A 16,709-nucleotide genomic window follows, 5' to 3' on the forward strand; every position below is an offset into this window, starting at 1 on the left:
GTGTTATTTGGCGGTGATTCGCACAGCGGCCAAGAAGCAGCTGTCTAAACACAAGACGCACAGAGCGGCTGTCAATGTTTCGGAACCACAGTAGGGCTGACGGATGCTGTGCCACCTGTGACAGTGTGACCTATTAATTATTTATTACTGCAGAGACTGCCAACAGTGCGAAGGTGGGTGGATTATCTTCCGACTTGTTTCCCTCGATAGCTTCTGGAATCCCTCTAGAGAAGGATCAGACCTGAAAACCGGTGGTTTGCAACCGGCCAGGCACACTGTTCTTAACTCTCCACGCCTTTAGCAAACGAGTGTGCATAGGCGTACGATGATAGTCGCATCTCAAAGAGCAACCCGACCACCCGGACGATATGTCTGCACCCGCTTCAATATTCGGGCATTTCTTCATCCATCCGGGCACGAGACACTAGCCCCAGCGCGCATTCTTGGCACGTCAGCACTCAGCTCCATGCTAATAATAATTAGAGGGGCGGGCGACCTATCGAGCCATGGCCCGTTCACAAAACTGGCGGCGTGAAATGAAAAAGGACGAAAACCGGACCAGTTCCCATTGGACTACCCCGATGATTTTGATTTGAGGGACGTGTCGAGTTCTTTTGTTAGCACGCATCCGCAAATCATGCTCGGATGGCGGCCGAAGGGTTGACGGCAACTGGGGGGCGCGACGTTTCCGTTTGGAGAAGGTGTGCCTGGTGATCTTTCCTGTCAGTCGTCACTAGACAGTCCAGTCTCTGTCGCACAGGAATTGATCGGCTTTCCTCTCTGCAGACTGCAGACTGCAGACTGCAGACACGCAACGACGGGGCGACGACTGGAGTACAGATCGACAGAGCATCCAACAAGACAGCGACCCAAGCACAATGACGGCGTCGGTATTATTCTGTGCCTGGCAACTCCATGTCGCGCAACGCATTGAGCAAATTCCGAATCTTGGCGGGTTCGGCGGCACGCTCTAACACAAAAGAACAGTCACAACAGCCAGCAACCGGGAACCTGTTTGCTTCATGCTGCTTGGCCATGTTGGTTGTGCACTGGTGCCTGTGCCTGGAGCTTCGCGCGTGGCATTGGGCTGCGATTGGATGTTGCTCAGCCTCCGTGGGTGCGCGCCAATCGCTACGACTGGTTCGGATGGTCAATTGATTGCATTGCATGCCCCTGACAAGGCGCGTCCAGTCCCCACCGACGATTAATGGGTCAGCCTGGGCAGGGAACAGTCAACAGACTGGACTATCCACAGTCAAAAGGGCCGGCCATCTGACTGTCTGACATGAATGGAGCCCAGACGCCAGACGCTCACGTGTGTCGCGGTCAGATGGACATATTCCTGGTCTTTGGAAGCCACAATTAGAGCGCTGACAGAATAATGTCAGCGGTCGGTGAAATTGCCTAGCTTGATGCGCATCCCAGGCTGAACAGCGCACCGTCAGCACCGTCAGCATCGACAGCGCCACGAGCAAGATTGCTGGACCAATGGCGCGGAGTCCGTGCCTTGCATCGTGACAGGGATGTCTGGCCCACGGAGGCCTGCCTTGGCCCGGATAGGCTAAGCGACATGGGCCTGGACGGAATGGACGGCCCTCAAAACCACCTGGCCCTGCTCCTCTGTCTCTGTCCCCTCTCTCTTCCTCTCACCAACCTCACGTCAAGCACATACCAGTCGGTTGTCATCGTCACTCTCTACCAGGCTTAGCCTACCACGCTCTTTTAACAGCACCAACTCTCGTCTTCACTCTTTTCGACTCCTCCTCGCACCACCGACTACTCTTGTCGCTCCATCCGCTCTCACGCAAAGCAACACAGATACTCACAATGCGCTTCTCCGCCTCCGCCGTCCTGGCCTTTGCTGCCTCCGTCCTTGCCCAGACCCCTGGCTTTGACCCCATCTACACTCCCGGCCTCAACCAGGAGGTCCCCGCCGGCAAGACCTTTGAGATCACCTGGCAGGCCACAGACCCCTACAAGGATGCCAACATCAAGATCAGCCTGATCGGTGGCGCCAGCCAGGGCACCCAGCAGCCCATCAAGGACATCGCCTGTGAGTAACCATGTCAAGACGCGGGAGCCGTCGCATTCGACAATCATACTGACAACACGTTTTTGCAGCCGGCGTCAAGAACTCTGCTCAGAGCTTCAGCTGGGCTGTCGACGCCTCTCTCGGCGCCGACGCCGTCTACGGTCTCATCATCTCTCTCGCGGACAACTCCGACGTCTTCCAGTACTCTACCCCCTTCCAGATCACCCAGGCTGAGGCCGACAACACCGAGGCGGCCAGCACCGAGGCGAGCCAGTCCACCGTCGTCAAGACCACCGCTGAGGGCATCAAGACCATCTCCCTGACCTCGTGCCCGCCTGCCGAGCCCACCGTGCCCACCATGGCTCCCATCGTCACCCCCTCCAGCTTCCCCCACGCCAACACCACCTCCATCTGGGTCACCTCCACCGTCAAGTGCACTGCCTGCGAGCACGTCCCCAGCCAGCCTCCCGCCGTTCCCACCACCGAGGTCTACGTGCCCGAGCCCATCCCGGAGCCTTCCTACTCGGGCATCAACCCCTCTCCCGTCCCCGAGGAGCCTACCACCACTCCTGTCCCCGTCCCTGGCGCTGCCAACGCCATGGTCGCCGGCCCTCTCGCCATCTTCGGTGGTCTCGCTGTCGCCATGCTCGCTCTGTAAGCGGGTTGACCCTCTCCTAACCTCGACAACTCTTCACACCAAGGCGTTTTTTTGTTCTGGCATATTCGTGGGAGGAAGTTTGGATGGGTCTCACTATCATGAGCTTTTCTTGCACATAGCTTTTTGGATCTATGCGCGAGCGGTCTGCCAAGCAGGTTGCTTCCGAGAGTACGAATACACTTTGGCCCTTTGATATGACTTGCTACCCATGCAGTAATGAAATGCTATGACTCTTGCGTGTTCATCTTGCTTGTCTCATCTCTGGTATGACGTCTCAAAAGTATTGTCTCTTGATGAGGAAATATCGAATTCAACCTCGTCTCCTTTCGTATCACTGCGAGGACCCTGGTGACCATGGTGCTTGCACGTGCTTAAGGTACTACACAAGCTTCGCTACTTCTAAATCTTAAACTCTAGCCAGGTGTTATTTACCAACTTACTTAAATAACGTACCGTGTACTTTATAACATGAACTTGATTCGCTTTTATTCTCCTTTATCACCTATCCTGAGTACCTTATGATTGGCATCACCAAGTCAATACCATGGACAGACCAGCAACGGCTCGCGAACTCCACGAGCTCTATGAAGCTCTAATGGCAGACGACTCATATACATCGACGATCGAAAGGGCTATACGCGGCTTCCAACCATCGACTAGGCATTACATTGCGGTCGTCCTGAACGCCATCATTCGATTCTGCCAGTAACCATACCCGAGCAAGGATACTGCGTGAAGCAGCTACAAGCGGCCGTGTGCATGTACCATGCCGAGACGACGATAGTAATACAAGCTTGGGCAGCTGTAAGTGAATTACTAATTACGCACTCTTTCTCTTCGTGTTCTCGCGCTAATAGCTTTAGGCGACTGCCATCATAACGATGGTATTGCTCACTGTACTCATGTGCTTGCGCTACACTCGCGAGCTGCTGTTAGCGAAAAGTATCAGCGGATTCTTGTATTACGACGATGGACAAAACAAGCGAGATATGCATTAAACGTGATCGATTCGGTCAGAAACATTCAAAGAGACGTGACCGTAACCACTCGCGGTGGTTGTTTTCCTCCCTCCTCGCCGACGCAAGGCATGAAGATCGCGACACGTTGTGGAATGCAAGACGTGCATATTGACGGGCAACTGCGTCGGATTGTCTTGTCATGAGGCACAGCGTCTCGGATGGATCGTTCCGGGCTCCCTTGTCTTGCATCCAATCTTCAAGCTTGCCGAGCTCGTGTCGAGTGAGACAAAACCCCCGAATGTTCGTCATCAGCACAAGTGGCAGGTTCTGGAAGAAGTGCGTCTTCCATGTGGCAGTCAGTTGAGCGTCTACGTTTGCCTTTGTATTCGTGCTTGAAACGCCCATTCAATCAAAAGCCCATTCAATGTAACAAGGTATCTAATATTATCCGTCCACAATGCGCTCCAACAAGTCAACGCCGCCTGCTTTCCATATCTAATCATCATAACTTAACTTCACCGTCCACCCACTTGCCCACTGGGAATAGGCGGGATCCAGCAGACCGCCAGGTTGAGCGCGACCTGGATGATGCCAATTACCCAGAGCCCCATGGCGTAATCCGAGCCCTTGTGCATGAAGCGGAAGATGATGGCAAAGACGACACCACCGAGGTTGCCTCCTCCACCGGTCGCGCCAGACAGGATCCCGTTGGCGTGAGGGTGGACGTGCGGCACGAGCGCAAAGTTGGCGCCGTTGCCTGCCTCCAGAAAGATGGCCATGAGGGAGATGAGCCCGACCATGAGGCCGATGCTGCTTCCGTTGGCCTCAGAGGGATCGACCTGTCCAATCAAGATGAGAAGCCCGCCGGTCAGGAGACCGCACATCGTGATCCAGCCCTTCTTGAGCCACAGATTGCGACCGAAACGGGTGTAGAGAACGTCGGCGATGATGCCGCCCAGCGGGCGGGTGACAAAGTTGAGGAACCCAAAGATGGAGGCGTAGTTGCCAGCGAGGGTTTGGTCGAAGTGGGGAAAGTTCTTCTTGTAATAGGAGCTGAGGATGGAGTTGATGGCAAGCTCACCACCGAAAGAACAGGCATAGGTAGTTAGATGGAAGAGCGTTTGCAGGGAGCAGAGGACGGCCATCATCTCCTTGAAAGATGGCTTCACAACAACCTCAGCCTGGGCCGTCGCCTGTGCCTCCTCCTTTGAAAAGCTGCCATTCCTTGTCAGAGTCTGGATATCGCGGCTCGACATGTCGCCCTTTTCTTCGTCTTTGGGCGATGATGACGATACCAAAGACGGAGATGGGCGGTCGGTAATGTGGCCGGGGACATCAACCACCGAGGCGTCGGATAGGTCAAAGGCTGCGAGATTTTCCTGCACTCTCTGTGCACGCTCGTTCCACCTGCCAAGGGGCGTCTCCGGACAGAGTAGGAACATGGAAACACCACAGGCGATGAGGCAGATGAGAGGCACCACAAAGGTGACGCGCCATGCCTTGTGCTCGCTCATCCCGTGAGTATGGACCAAGGCGTCAAAGACGGCGGGCATAATGACATAGGTCAAGCCACCTCCGGCATTGCCAAAGCTAGAGTCATGTCAGCATGCACAATCGCTAGTGATCGAGTTTAGATATAGGACACTAACCCTCCAGCGAATGCATTGGCTGTGCCGACCACGTTCTTGTCAAAGAATCCCGTGCACCAGACTTGACAGGGGACAAATGTCGCTCCAAGTACGCCGATGAAGAAGCGGGACACGTAGAGACCAGTCGCGTCCTTGACGAGGGGTGCGAGTCCGATCGGCAGGCAGCCCAAGAGGAGCAGTGAGGCGTACACGTTCCTCGACCCGAACTGATCGCACAGCGGCCCGGCCACGAACCGGAGGAAGAAGGTTGATACAAGTGACACAATGTTTGAGTTGGCCACCTGCACGGGCGTGAGGTCCAGGTCTTTCGCGATCGTCTCTGTGAGAAGCGGAGGGAAAGTGTACCTGTAATAAGGGGTCAGTCACGGTTCAACCATGTCTCTTGAAGTGGTCTGAACTGACCAGGCCCAAAAGGCAATCATGAAACCCAACCATGAGAAGAGAAAGACTCGGCCATAGACATTGAACGGATTGAGTACTGGTACGCTCTTTGCTTTCTTGTTGATTGGGTTAAGCTCAGGGGCTTTCCACAATACTCTGATGTCGAACATCGTAGTGGGACTAGTCCTGCGGAATGGGCGCTTTGAGAAGACAAAGTTCTTGATCAGAAGATGTCAAGCAAGTGGCAGTGAAAAGGCTTTTGACCCCTTTAGTCGAGCCTGTGGCCTGCCACGTTGATATAATAGCTGCCCGGTTCTGATTATCGTATAAGCCAGTGATTCAGATCGGACTCTGCATCTCCGGCCTGGCGAGAGTCTATGCCCACGAGAACCTATCAGGCTTTAGATGTATCTGTACCCTCTCATACGGGGCCGATAACCCCCAGATTGACCGGGCAAGGTAGTTTGATGGGTCCTCTGCGCCGGGAATATCTGGGCCAGTCGGCAGGCTTGGTGGCCCGATAAGGCCCAGGACTAGGCAATGCCTGAGGAAGTATCAATGTTGACGGCCTGTGGTCATTGTCTTGGCTTTCAACCTCAGAGACTCGCGATGATTGCCAGAGCTGGCAAATTCATCAAGGCGACGTGTAAGGTCTTGTTACTATGTTGATAGAAGCCGAATGATGTTTCCTGGTAGCGCTCCTGGCTTCGCGGAATCGTGAGATGCTAGCAGAGGAACAATAGCTTTGCGGCCTAATGAGTCTCTCGAGACAGCCCCAATAATTTGCTCGGTATACTTCAGCGGCTTCCTGACGTCGCAGCTGCATGCGAGTGGGAGACCGATTCGTTCAGAGATGCCGGCGACATCCCGCGGACTTGATGAATCTACGACCTTTCCTGGGTATGGCGGCGCCGAGTAAGTATATTGAATCCGGTGGATGTAACTTGATGCAAGATAAGAGCTGTCTCCGTGCTCTGCCCGGTTGGAAACTCACACGCTTCTAGGTGGTAGTGTCAGCGCAACAGAGATCTGTCCGACTGGACCAGGAGTTTCAAGGGCCTGTAAGCAGCAATAGACACCATCTGATGGGCGCGTAACATTGAGGTGGCACGTCTGAGTATGGAGAAATGTCAGTGCCGTCGCCTTATCATGGAGCTGCGCCCGGGGGAGGGACTAGCCCGCGGCAGGGACCCGCCAGGACAGAGATAAGCATTGTGAGGGCGACTGGCTAGTGGTTACTGACCTGCGATGAGGATCTCCGCGGGGATTTCTTTTCAATGATAATCGATAGGCACCCAAAGTCAGGAGAAAGGCGAAACTGACGTCGTTGCTTGCTTCATGGGCATTGACAAGGCTGCGCTGCGCTGCGAAAGAGCCAGTACGATGGCCTCCTGCGGCACTACAGCTATTCGGCCGGAGGTCTTGTTATTTCTTCTTGAGAAGAATTGAGTGCTCTCAGTAAGATACGAAAAATCACTGAATGAAACCAGCGATTGCGGTTGAGGAACGAAGGCTTTCTTCGTCTGAGGGCCTGGCTTGGAGAAAGATCTCGACTCCGCGCGAACATGTGGTGAGTAACAAGCGCCGAAAGATGCAGACGCCAGTGTGCGCAACGCGCTCGTACTTCACGGATCTCCCGGGTCTTCACCAGTCTGTCTCCCTGGATATGGGGCAGTGCGTGAGCAGATCTGTCCTGGAAGTATTGAGTACCATGCCACAGCGACGCCAATCTCATCTTGTTCAACATCATTGCTCGTCGCGATAGTCTCAGCTGACTTGACTCTGGAGTTATCATCTGCGTGGGGGTCATCTGAGGGGCTGAAAGTTGAACCGAACCTGGGGGTCCTATTCATTGAGCTCTCGTGACGATAACCTACTATACTTCATTAAAGCCATGGCGTCGCCGCTACGCTCCAGCAATGGCTCGTCGCGTCTCGTTCGTCGCCAGTTCGCCCAAAGGCTGACGACGTCAGGATTCTGAGCGTGTCTGGGGGTAACATTGCTGGACTAAGTCGTGCCCAGCGCTGAGGGACTTGCGGCTGCCCAAGTATCTAGTAAGGTCATGCCTGCACATTGCACGCTGTCAATAGGAGCGGCAGGTCTTTCGACAATTCATGAATACCATCAGGTCTTGTGATGCTAACAAACAGGCACAAGTACAGAGATGGAGCTAGATGCACTTGTCCCAATGCAGTAAGCGCGATTTGTCGCCGGTCGACGGAGGGAAGGCACACTTGAGTTTTTTTTCGCTCCGACTCAGAGGGCCATCTCAGCCAATGACTGAGTCGCAATGGCATGCGTCGCGAATTGGAGCGTGTTCATTATTCCACCTCACTTGAACCTTGATGGAAATTTGTGACTCTTGAGCATTACCTCCTACGTATTGCTCAAAGTCCCAAGTTCATAACGTCCATTTGTCCTCCCGCCCTTTCTTGACTGCCAAACGTGCATTCGAGATTCGCGTACCGCTAGGATTGCACCACACACGTCACAGAGTGGGGTAGCTCAGGGTCTCGAAGAGGGAGAAAAAAAAAAGTACTCTTCTCAGTGTGAGTATGCATTGTCACGGTCAAGGAAACAGACCTCGCGTTAACGTAGTGAAATAGTTCAGCGTAGCACAGAATCCAAAATGGCGTCGCAAGATACTGTCAAGACCTGCCGTGTGCTCACGGCGGAGACCATTGCCAAAAACCTCTTGAACGAGGTCCGTGATACCCTGGCCAAGATCCAGGAGACTGGGAGCGGGCAGCCGATGCTCGCAGCTTTCCTGGCCAACGGCGACCCTCACGCCGAGAAGTACGCCGAGTGGTCAAAAAAGACATGCGAGGACAAGTGAGCCTTTGGATCGTGCAGCGTATCCAGCTCGTCGCTAACATGGCAACAGCGGCTTCAAGTTTGACCTCCGCAATGTGGAGAAGGAGGCTCTCGAGGAGGAGATCATGAAGGCCAATGAGGAGGAGGAAGTTGACGGCATCATTGTCTACTACCCCATCTTCCCCAAGAACCCCAGCCACGACAAGTACGTACAGGAGACAGTCGACCTCGGAAAGGACGTGGAGGGGATGCGTCACCAGCACCTTCACAACATGTATCTCAACATCCGCTACCTGGACCCGCCCGAGAACCGCAAGAAGTCCATCTTGCCCTGCACCCCGCTGGCTGTCGTCAAGATCCTCGAGTACCTCCAGATCTACAACCCCGTCCTGGCGGCTGGCAACCGTCTCTACGGCAAGACCATCACCGTCATCAACCGCTCCGAGGTGAATGGCCGTCCGCTGGCGGCTCTCCTGGCGAACGACGGCGCCACAGTCTACTCCGTGGACATTACCGGCGTGCAGCTGTTCACGCGCGGTCAGGGTATCAAGAAGGTGCGCCACCAGGTCGAGGACAAGGAGGGCTGGGGCCTGGAGCAATGCCTCCCCATCAGCGACGTTGTCATCTCTGGCGTGCCGACCGAGTCGTACAAGGTCCCCACGGAGCTCATCCGCGACGGCGCCGCGTGCATCAACTTCTCCTCGTACAAGAACTTTGATGGCCCGGCTATCAAGGAGAAGGCGGCTCTGTACGTGCCGTCGGTTGGCAAGGTCACCATTGCCGTCCTGCTGCGCAATCTTGTGGTGAGTGTGATGACTGGCTGCTACTCGCAGTGCGATGCAACAAAATGGGTGCTAACAGAGAATCAGCGATTGATCGCCAACCGTCCCGCGAAGAAGCCCGCCGATTCGGGCGACATTGCCCAGGCACGCAACGAGGCCTTTGCGGATGACTAGTGCTCGGACACAGATTCGACACCAACGTATTTGAATTTGCGGCGCATCAAGGAGTTTCCACTACAATTTCAACACTAGACAAAATGCATGATAGATGATGACGATGCCGGGCTGAGCAGGGCTTGCCTGCGGGAGACCACATGGGATGGCGGCAAACAAAAACGAAAGGTGGCCTGTTTGCGTGAGACACTGAAGAGAATGAAAGAATCATTGTTGACGACCAGCGAGCGTTGTCATGCCAAATCACGATCAACGGCGTACAAGCCCCTGGATATGACCAGTTGTTGCCTGCTATAGATGCTGCCCTGGCCGCTGGCTGCGTGCTGCGCGCAAACAAAATTGCCAGCAGCAGGGGGCCAGGGGCCAGCAGTGATAGAATCCGACACAATTGGCCAATCAACCATCGCTCCAGGTGGGCGACCGACCCTTTCAAAAATTCAAAGTTCGAACATGTTTCGATTCCAGCAGGAGAAGGACGTTTCCTCGACTTCCAAGTTCAAACAAATGAGATCAGACAGACGCCTTGACGCACAACGTACCCACTAGCTATAATCAGTCTAAGCATCCACGGCGACACTGAGACCTGGAGTCCCCGGGTTTCCGAGGTAGACCTTTGAAAGTGTGCCTACTAATAGATGTAGCCATAGAAGCAAAAGTTCATGCCGACATTTCGAGGCGATTGCCCCAGAGTCCAGACAAATGCCATCTTCGGGAGGTGCCAGTCCGGTCCGACGCCTTGCCTGGCCAGGATTAGCCCCTGAGCCAGCTTTTGTGCAGGCGGGTCGACTGATCCTTGACCGTGGGTATCCAGGGAAAATGAAGAAAGAGGAGCCGTGCCTATCGAGGTCGCGCGGCAGTTCAATCAATCCCTCCTTGGGGTGCGCGTGTTGCGGCGTCACAGTCTTTCCTGTTCTTTATCCTGTGCAAAATACTCTCTTTGCCTCCAGCTCAGCTCAGCAACGGCGTAGGCGTGGGCGCAACGTCTGTGATACCACCACTCTTTAGTGTCCAGTCCTTGCATCCGACCTTCTGTCCTTCCTTCCTTCCTTCCTTCTTCTTTGGTGTCTTGGACCTTCCCTCCGACACAAAGGCGCGGGACGATTGTCTCGCCGCCAGCCAGCCACTCGCTCACTCACCCACCCACGCACGGGGGACCTTGACCACAGCAAAGTCCCAACGAACAAGCGCAACGCCTCCTGAGACACTGTCTCTGCCGTCTCGAAGCAGCAGTCGTCATTAATCTTCACCGACTTGCCGATATTGAATCTCTGCCGCGACTTTCTACTGAAGCACGGCACTCTATACCCACTCCAGGGCACCATTTCAGACCACTCTTCCCACGATCACCCCAGAGCCAAGGCGCCTTCACGAATCGCGTACCGTCCCATCTCGGTTCACGCTCCGGACTATAGCGGCTTCACGACGGCCCGCCCACGACACGACTCGTCTACGCACCAGCGTCTGCATTTTATCGAAGCCCCCTCTACCTTTGTGGCCGCCATGGCGACCACTGCTTCTCACAATGGTCGCCAACAGCACATGCCTTCTGCGTCGCACGGCCCCGTACCGGGCTCGCCCACTCTGACGAACCCCGACATGATCTTGCCCGACTACGAGATGCCAGACTCTCCCGAGGCGCTGCCACAATCCGTGATCACATCATGGAGGGACCCGAACCTTGATCAGCTGGACTTTCAACTACAATCGCAAAACAATTTCGGGTCTATCCCAACTACGACCCCCATCATCTACGGCAATGGAACAATGCTATCAGATATTGGCGAGGTCACCGAGGTGGAAAGCAACGCCGGTACAGGGCCAAGGAGGGCCTCGTCACGATACTCTGCATACACCGACGCCGAGACTTTTGGTGGCTCGCCCACACTGCTGAACAAGGGATTTCAGCGCAGATCAACTATGGATCGGGAACGAAGGTCTTCGGTGGACTCAACAAGCACAGTCACCACGCAGCGAAATGCGTTCGGTGACTTTGACGACTCCATGAGCGTCGGAGATAGCTGTTTCCAAGGCGATGACGAGGAAAGTATGGCATCCGAGTTTGTCGAGGGCACAAATCCGAATCAGACACGCATAAGACCACAGCACAAAAGAGAGGGAGACGCCAAGTACGCCACGACGGATATAGGCCAAAGGGCAGAGCAAATTCTGGCCAATGCCAAGCGCAGGTTGACGGTAGGCTCGATCCTCCACCAGTGACGACTTGTAATAGCTAACGCGAAGATCAGGCAATGGAAGGCAATCTGTCCCGTGCGAGGAGCTCGTTGGGTTACTCGGATGGATCAACGCCGTCCCCCCAGTTGGGCCGTTCTGCTAGTGCGATACGAGACGGAGCTGCTGCGACATCACTCAGCCACTCCAGGATCAAGAGTGAAGATGGCATTGGTGACTTGAAGCAGATGCCAGCTTTGGCGCAAAGGTCGGCCAGTGCCATGGGCGCCGCTGGGGGTTACCGGCAGCCGTCGCTGCGCACGAAGCAAGCAGAGACTGAGCTTCCTCCATCGCGACTTGCGTACGGCATTTCTCAACATCCCTTGGATACCACACTGGAGCCGCTGAGCGAGGACGACGACGAGCAGCAAAGCACGGGACCAACCAACAGTGCGCGCAATAGTATGCGTGACAGTCACTTGATTCCGTTCCTGCTCAGTCCAACTTTTGGTGCGGACCCTGATCGAGGATTGACCAGGTCGGCTTCTGTGGCGCAGATGAGGGACATTCAGGATCAGATGCAGGGCCTCCGCGGAAAGATCTCGACGCTGAAACAGCAAGCAAGGGCTGATAGCCTCAAGCGACGGAGTCTTCAGAGTCTCCGGACTCCAAGCCCGTTCACCCACGCTCGGTGGGATGGCGGCTATGTTGGCACGCGCTCGCTTCGGTCGAGCAGTTCATCTCGTGAGGGAACGCCGACAGGGTTGCGTACGACTGAGACCCAGTCCCCCATACAAGAAATGGAAGGGCCCGAAAGGGATGAGCCTGCTGTGGGCGATGTGCAGCCTGGTGATGAGATGGAACCTTCGCCAGAAGAAGCGACAGTACCTCAACATCAACCAGCTTCTGTATCACCTGCGGCAGCACCGTCGCAGAACGACGACGAATCTCGTCCGCATGACTTCACCAATGATAGCAATGATGATATGCGCACAGAAAATGGCGATTCCGATGGCTCGAACGAGGAGGAGGAAGCCTTCGATGACGCCCGAGCGGAGGCATCAGATTGGGGGAGTGAGAGTGGGGAGTCGACGTATCACGACACTTTCCAGCACCAAGTCTCGCATGAGGATCGCGAAGATGCTTTCGACTACGAGCATTTCTTCCTCCACTCGGCTCTTGGCAGTATCAGCCGCCAGCACAGGGAGAGCGACTCTGAAAGCGATGTTTCGGACGACTCTGTCGAAACGACGCGGGGGCCCATTCCCACCCCGTCGAGCATGTCTTTCCGCTCAGCCATGTCACGGAAGAGACAGAGCGTGGATACTACAGCTTCGGACGACACCTTTGCCACGGCGACCGAGGGTCGCGCTAGCCGCAGCTCAACCTTCAAGACTGAGCTGGGCTTAGGCATAGACAGCTATGACGAGCTGCCGCCTCTGGAAGAGGAACGCAGCAACGCCGGTGACGACGCTCAGATGAATGAGATGCCCAAAAACAGGCAGAGGCAGAACTCGGTGCTCTACCGTCCGACCAGCGCTGCGCAGGCCGATCGCCTGCACCGGCCCTCCATCTCCTCCTTCGAGTCCACGGGAACGAATCGCAGCTTCCCCCTTGTGAACAAGGCCAAGCTCAACGGCGGTGTCCTTACGCCAGGCGGGTCTCCAGATCCCATGTTTACCAAGATGTCAGAGGCTCTCATGAACGACACCACCCGTGCCCTTGGCAACGGCGACTCAGCAACAGCCTTGCGGAGTCTCCACAAGGATGACCAGTTCATGGTTGAGCGACTGGTGGCCAGCATTGGGAAATGTGCCCTTGGGCTAAGTGAAGCCTCGATGGCCAGTACCGAGGCACGTGTCTTGCGGCGCAGGATGGACGCGGCCCGCCGCATATTGGAAGGCTTGGATGACCCTTGATGCATAGCAGCGCAGACAACGCCAAGTCGTGCTTTTACAGCGTTTGTATACTTTATGGCGGGAGGTGGCCTGTATATTTTGCCTGGGTCTGTTTTTTCATTTCTTGTACATGGCTTTGCGGATTCTCGATACCCCTTGTTCTTTGCTCCACTACTAGATGGGGCCTCACCAGGCGCGTCCATTATGAGACGCGAGCACTTCCAGCGGTCCTATGATCGTCATGACAATAAGAATAATGTTTATCGCTTCTTGTGCCCTGCCAAACATCGCCCAAACTCACCCAGACCAGGTAGTTTGCTAGTTTGGGACTAGTGCCTCGCAATTAGTGACTGACCATTGTGACCAACGCCTGACGATCCCGCGACAGAAGCCCCACCAAGGCTTCACCGTGACAAGGTCTAGTCCCAATTGCCTTTGATCCTTCCCACACCGCCAAAAGACCCTTGAAAACGCGACAGCACGACGCGATAATCAGAAAATCTTGGCTTTGGCTCCCTCATCGAGCTAAGCTGAATTGTTCTGAGAACAGCAGTCTGTCATCGAGAGGCAGAGCACGTCTACCCTGCCACGACCCAGCCGCGCCGCATCAACAGCGACCACGATACAGACAGCGCGAGCGAGTCCACAAACACACGCGCCACTGGGCATGGACTTCCTCACCCACCAGGCGCTCTCGCGCATCCTCCCGCCCGACGCCTACGCCTTCGTCCAGACCAACATCCTCCACCCGCAGTCGCAGTTCCAACTGCTGCTCAAGCAGAGCACCGTGGTCGCGACCAACGCCGTCTCCGCGGCCCTCCCGTACCTCGACCCGCTGATCGAGCGCGTGTCCGATGCGCTGCACGACAACTCGGGCGCCGTGGGCGTCGTCGTGGCGCTGGGCGTCATCACGGCCGTGGTCATGATTATGAACTGGATCCGGCGGCTGATGATGTGGTGGGCGCGCTTCACCATGGTCCTGGCCTTTTACGCCGCCATCGTCGTCGTGCTCGCCATTGCATGGGAGAGGGGGCCCGCGCGGTCGCTGCGGGACGTCGTGGTGGTCGCGTCCAAGATTGTGGGCTACCTGGCGTCGTTGCGGGAGGTCTGGGTGCAGGAGTACGACCGCTACGAGAGCCAGGGCAACCCGAGGACGAGGAGGTAGTAACCAGGGAAAGGGGGAAGCTGTCTTTATTCTTATTTTTGGTGAAGGGAGGGCGTTGGACGTTGTTTACTGGGACGTGGCTCCAAGAGACGCTGTGTTGAAGGAGGAAACACCGCAGGTGGGAAACTTGGGTACAACATGCCGGGGTAACAGCACTGCATTGTGATCATGATAACGACAAACGCGACAATGAAGGATATGATGTTTTATCAACGTACATGAAGAAGTCGTTCTTTTGGGTGATATTTGATCCATTAACTCTCGACCAGACAGACCATGCCCAGACGCCGCGCTATGCAAGAAAGACAAAAAAAAGCTCAAGAAAAGAGCCCACCCAGCACATGGGTCGAAGGCAAAAACTACTCCTCATCCCCCTCCTCAAAGTCCTCGTCCTTGGGCTCCTTTGGATCCTGCGCCTCGTGGAACTGGATGCAGTCATCGATGTAGCTCAAGATGGCCGCCACGCTGTCCTCGTTGGTCACATCCAGTTTGAGGTAATTCACCATGCTAAAGTTCTCAATCAACCCGGCCACGGCGCGGTTCAACTTCCGGAAGGACGTGCCCTTCATGACCTGGTCCTTGTCGTCGGGTCGCTTGAACTCGTCGTCGGCGTCCTCCTCGCCCGCGCGGAGCCTGCGCTCGTGCTCGACGGGGTCGTCGTCGATGAGCGCCGTGTCGGGCGTGAGGAACTTTTTCATGTCCTTCTTCTTGACCTGCCCCTTGACGAGGTCCATCTTGCTCAGGACGTTGATGTGGGGCACCTCGAGCATGAGCATGGCGCTCATGGCGCTCAGGGTGCCGGCGAAGAACTTGGCCCTGTCGACGACAAAGGTCGCCTCGAGGAGGTACACGGCCGCCATGCGCACGTCCAGGCTGCCCGGTTGGCTCAGGAAGCGCATGAGGGTCGGCAGGATGGGGATGTGGGTGTAGAGCTCGATCTGGCCGGGCATGTCGAAGATGATGAGGTAGTCCTCTGTCAGCCCGTCTAGGCTCTCCGTCAGCCAGTCGAGGTTCTCCATGAGGAACTCGAAGCAGTAGATCAGGCCGCCGTTCGGCCCGAGGCCGACCTCTTCCATCGCGTCGTGCAGGGAGATGAGGTCCTTGATGTCGAGATCAGGCTGGTGCTCAAAGGACTCGGCGGCCGGGTCGAGGTTGACGTAGAAGGAGGAGCGGCGGTTGAGGTTGAGATGGGTGATGAGGGCGGCGCAGAACGTGGACTGTCGCGGAACTTCATGTTAGCAACGCTGCGCGCAAGAGAGGGTGTCGAACACTGGGGGGGGTTGTCTGTACCTTTCCCGCGCCTGCGGGCCCCATGACCATGGTGCCGAACTTGCTCATTGTGGGATCTGTGGCTGCGCGCGTGGGCAAATGGGTGCGAGGGAGAGGCTGCGCTGGTCGCAAAGAGCGGGATGGTTGTCAAAAGAATTGTCGACGGAGTTGGGCTGCTGGAGTCGTTCGTGGTGGGGGCCCCGCAGGTGTATAGGGTAGCCGGGAGCTCCGGGATGGACTGGGCTGTCAAGTGTCCGGTCCAGACACTTGACTCAACAGATGCAGGCCAGGGAGATATTTTTCGTGGACATTTTCCGAAGAAAGACAGAGAAAACATATTTGTAGATCCCTCGTCACGAGGAAGACAAATAGTTGCACTGGCCCGAACACATCATCTCTGGCAGAAGCGTACCTGTTGTACACGGCAGATCGATCCAGAATTTGATGCGAGCCCAGAGATACCTCGCATACATAACTTGGTAATTACAGTTTAAGAAAACAAGCTATATTTTAACGAACTTTCGTGATCAGAGAAGGTATTGGTTCGCACTGAGAAAGCTCTGGCGACCATGTCCTCGACGTTTGCGGCTGGACGAGAATTTCATGAGTATTAGTTCCCCCCCCCAAAGGTCTGACAAATAAACACACGGGAGCTTACCCAAGCCCTGTGCGTGGGGTGCTTGGGGCTAATATATGGCAAGTGTCTAGACATGCTTGGCAGAAAGGTAAGCTCTGGAAAAGCAGCCACGATAGTTTGCA

The 16,709-nt window shown here is 55.5% G+C and overlaps 6 protein-coding genes across 6 annotated transcripts; 4 read left to right on the top strand and 2 right to left on the bottom strand.

The window, feature by feature from the left end:
• The first annotated feature begins 1,700 nt into the window (after positions 1 to 1,700).
• On the top strand, positions 1,701 to 3,035 carry F5Z01DRAFT_309771 (Ser-Thr-rich glycosyl-phosphatidyl-inositol-anchored membrane family-domain-containing protein). The gene is made up of 2 exons (XM_046258942.1): positions 1,701 to 2,053; positions 2,122 to 3,035. Exons 1-2 carry the CDS (start codon positions 1,828 to 1,830, stop codon positions 2,688 to 2,690), a joined length of 795 nt encoding a protein of 264 aa, XP_046121850.1. The 5' UTR covers positions 1,701 to 1,827; the 3' UTR covers positions 2,691 to 3,035.
• A 1,129-nt stretch (positions 3,036 to 4,164) lies between these two features.
• On the bottom strand, positions 4,165 to 5,849 carry F5Z01DRAFT_670586 (high affinity nitrate transporter NrtB; the record flags this gene model as incomplete). Its single annotated transcript, XM_046264582.1, has 3 exons — positions 4,165 to 5,239; positions 5,299 to 5,643; positions 5,701 to 5,849. 3 exons carry the CDS (start codon positions 5,847 to 5,849, stop codon positions 4,165 to 4,167), a joined length of 1,569 nt encoding a protein of 522 aa, XP_046121851.1.
• Positions 5,850 to 8,308: 2,459 nt separating this feature from the next.
• F5Z01DRAFT_615820 (uncharacterized protein) lies at positions 8,309 to 9,449 on the top strand (the record flags this gene model as incomplete). The annotated part of the gene is made up of 2 exons (XM_046260878.1): positions 8,309 to 8,511; positions 8,564 to 9,449. 2 exons carry the CDS (start codon positions 8,309 to 8,311, stop codon positions 9,447 to 9,449), a joined length of 1,089 nt encoding a protein of 362 aa, XP_046121852.1.
• A 1,411-nt stretch (positions 9,450 to 10,860) lies between these two features.
• Positions 10,861 to 13,620, top strand: F5Z01DRAFT_309781 (uncharacterized protein). The gene is made up of 2 exons (XM_046258943.1): positions 10,861 to 11,642; positions 11,696 to 13,620. Exons 1-2 carry the CDS (start codon positions 10,950 to 10,952, stop codon positions 13,535 to 13,537), a joined length of 2,535 nt encoding a protein of 844 aa, XP_046121853.1. The 5' UTR covers positions 10,861 to 10,949; the 3' UTR covers positions 13,538 to 13,620.
• Positions 13,621 to 13,816: 196 nt separating this feature from the next.
• On the top strand, positions 13,817 to 14,906 carry F5Z01DRAFT_644594 (uncharacterized protein). The gene has a single exon (XM_046262786.1). The coding sequence runs from the start codon at positions 14,184 to 14,186 to the stop codon at positions 14,679 to 14,681; it is 498 nt and encodes a 165-aa protein (XP_046121854.1). The 5' UTR covers positions 13,817 to 14,183; the 3' UTR covers positions 14,682 to 14,906.
• Positions 14,907 to 15,040: 134 nt separating this feature from the next.
• F5Z01DRAFT_679281 (GPN-loop GTPase) lies at positions 15,041 to 16,019 on the bottom strand (the record flags this gene model as incomplete). The annotated part of the gene is made up of 2 exons (XM_046265506.1): positions 15,041 to 15,898; positions 15,972 to 16,019. 2 exons carry the CDS (start codon positions 16,017 to 16,019, stop codon positions 15,041 to 15,043), a joined length of 906 nt encoding a protein of 301 aa, XP_046121855.1.
• Between the last annotated feature and the right edge of the window lie 690 nt (positions 16,020 to 16,709).

Source organism: Emericellopsis atlantica (genome assembly GCF_019669845.1).
Source record: "Emericellopsis atlantica unplaced genomic scaffold F5Z01scaffold_3, whole genome shotgun sequence".
NCBI classification, from domain to species: domain Eukaryota; kingdom Fungi; phylum Ascomycota; class Sordariomycetes; order Hypocreales; family Bionectriaceae; genus Emericellopsis; species Emericellopsis atlantica.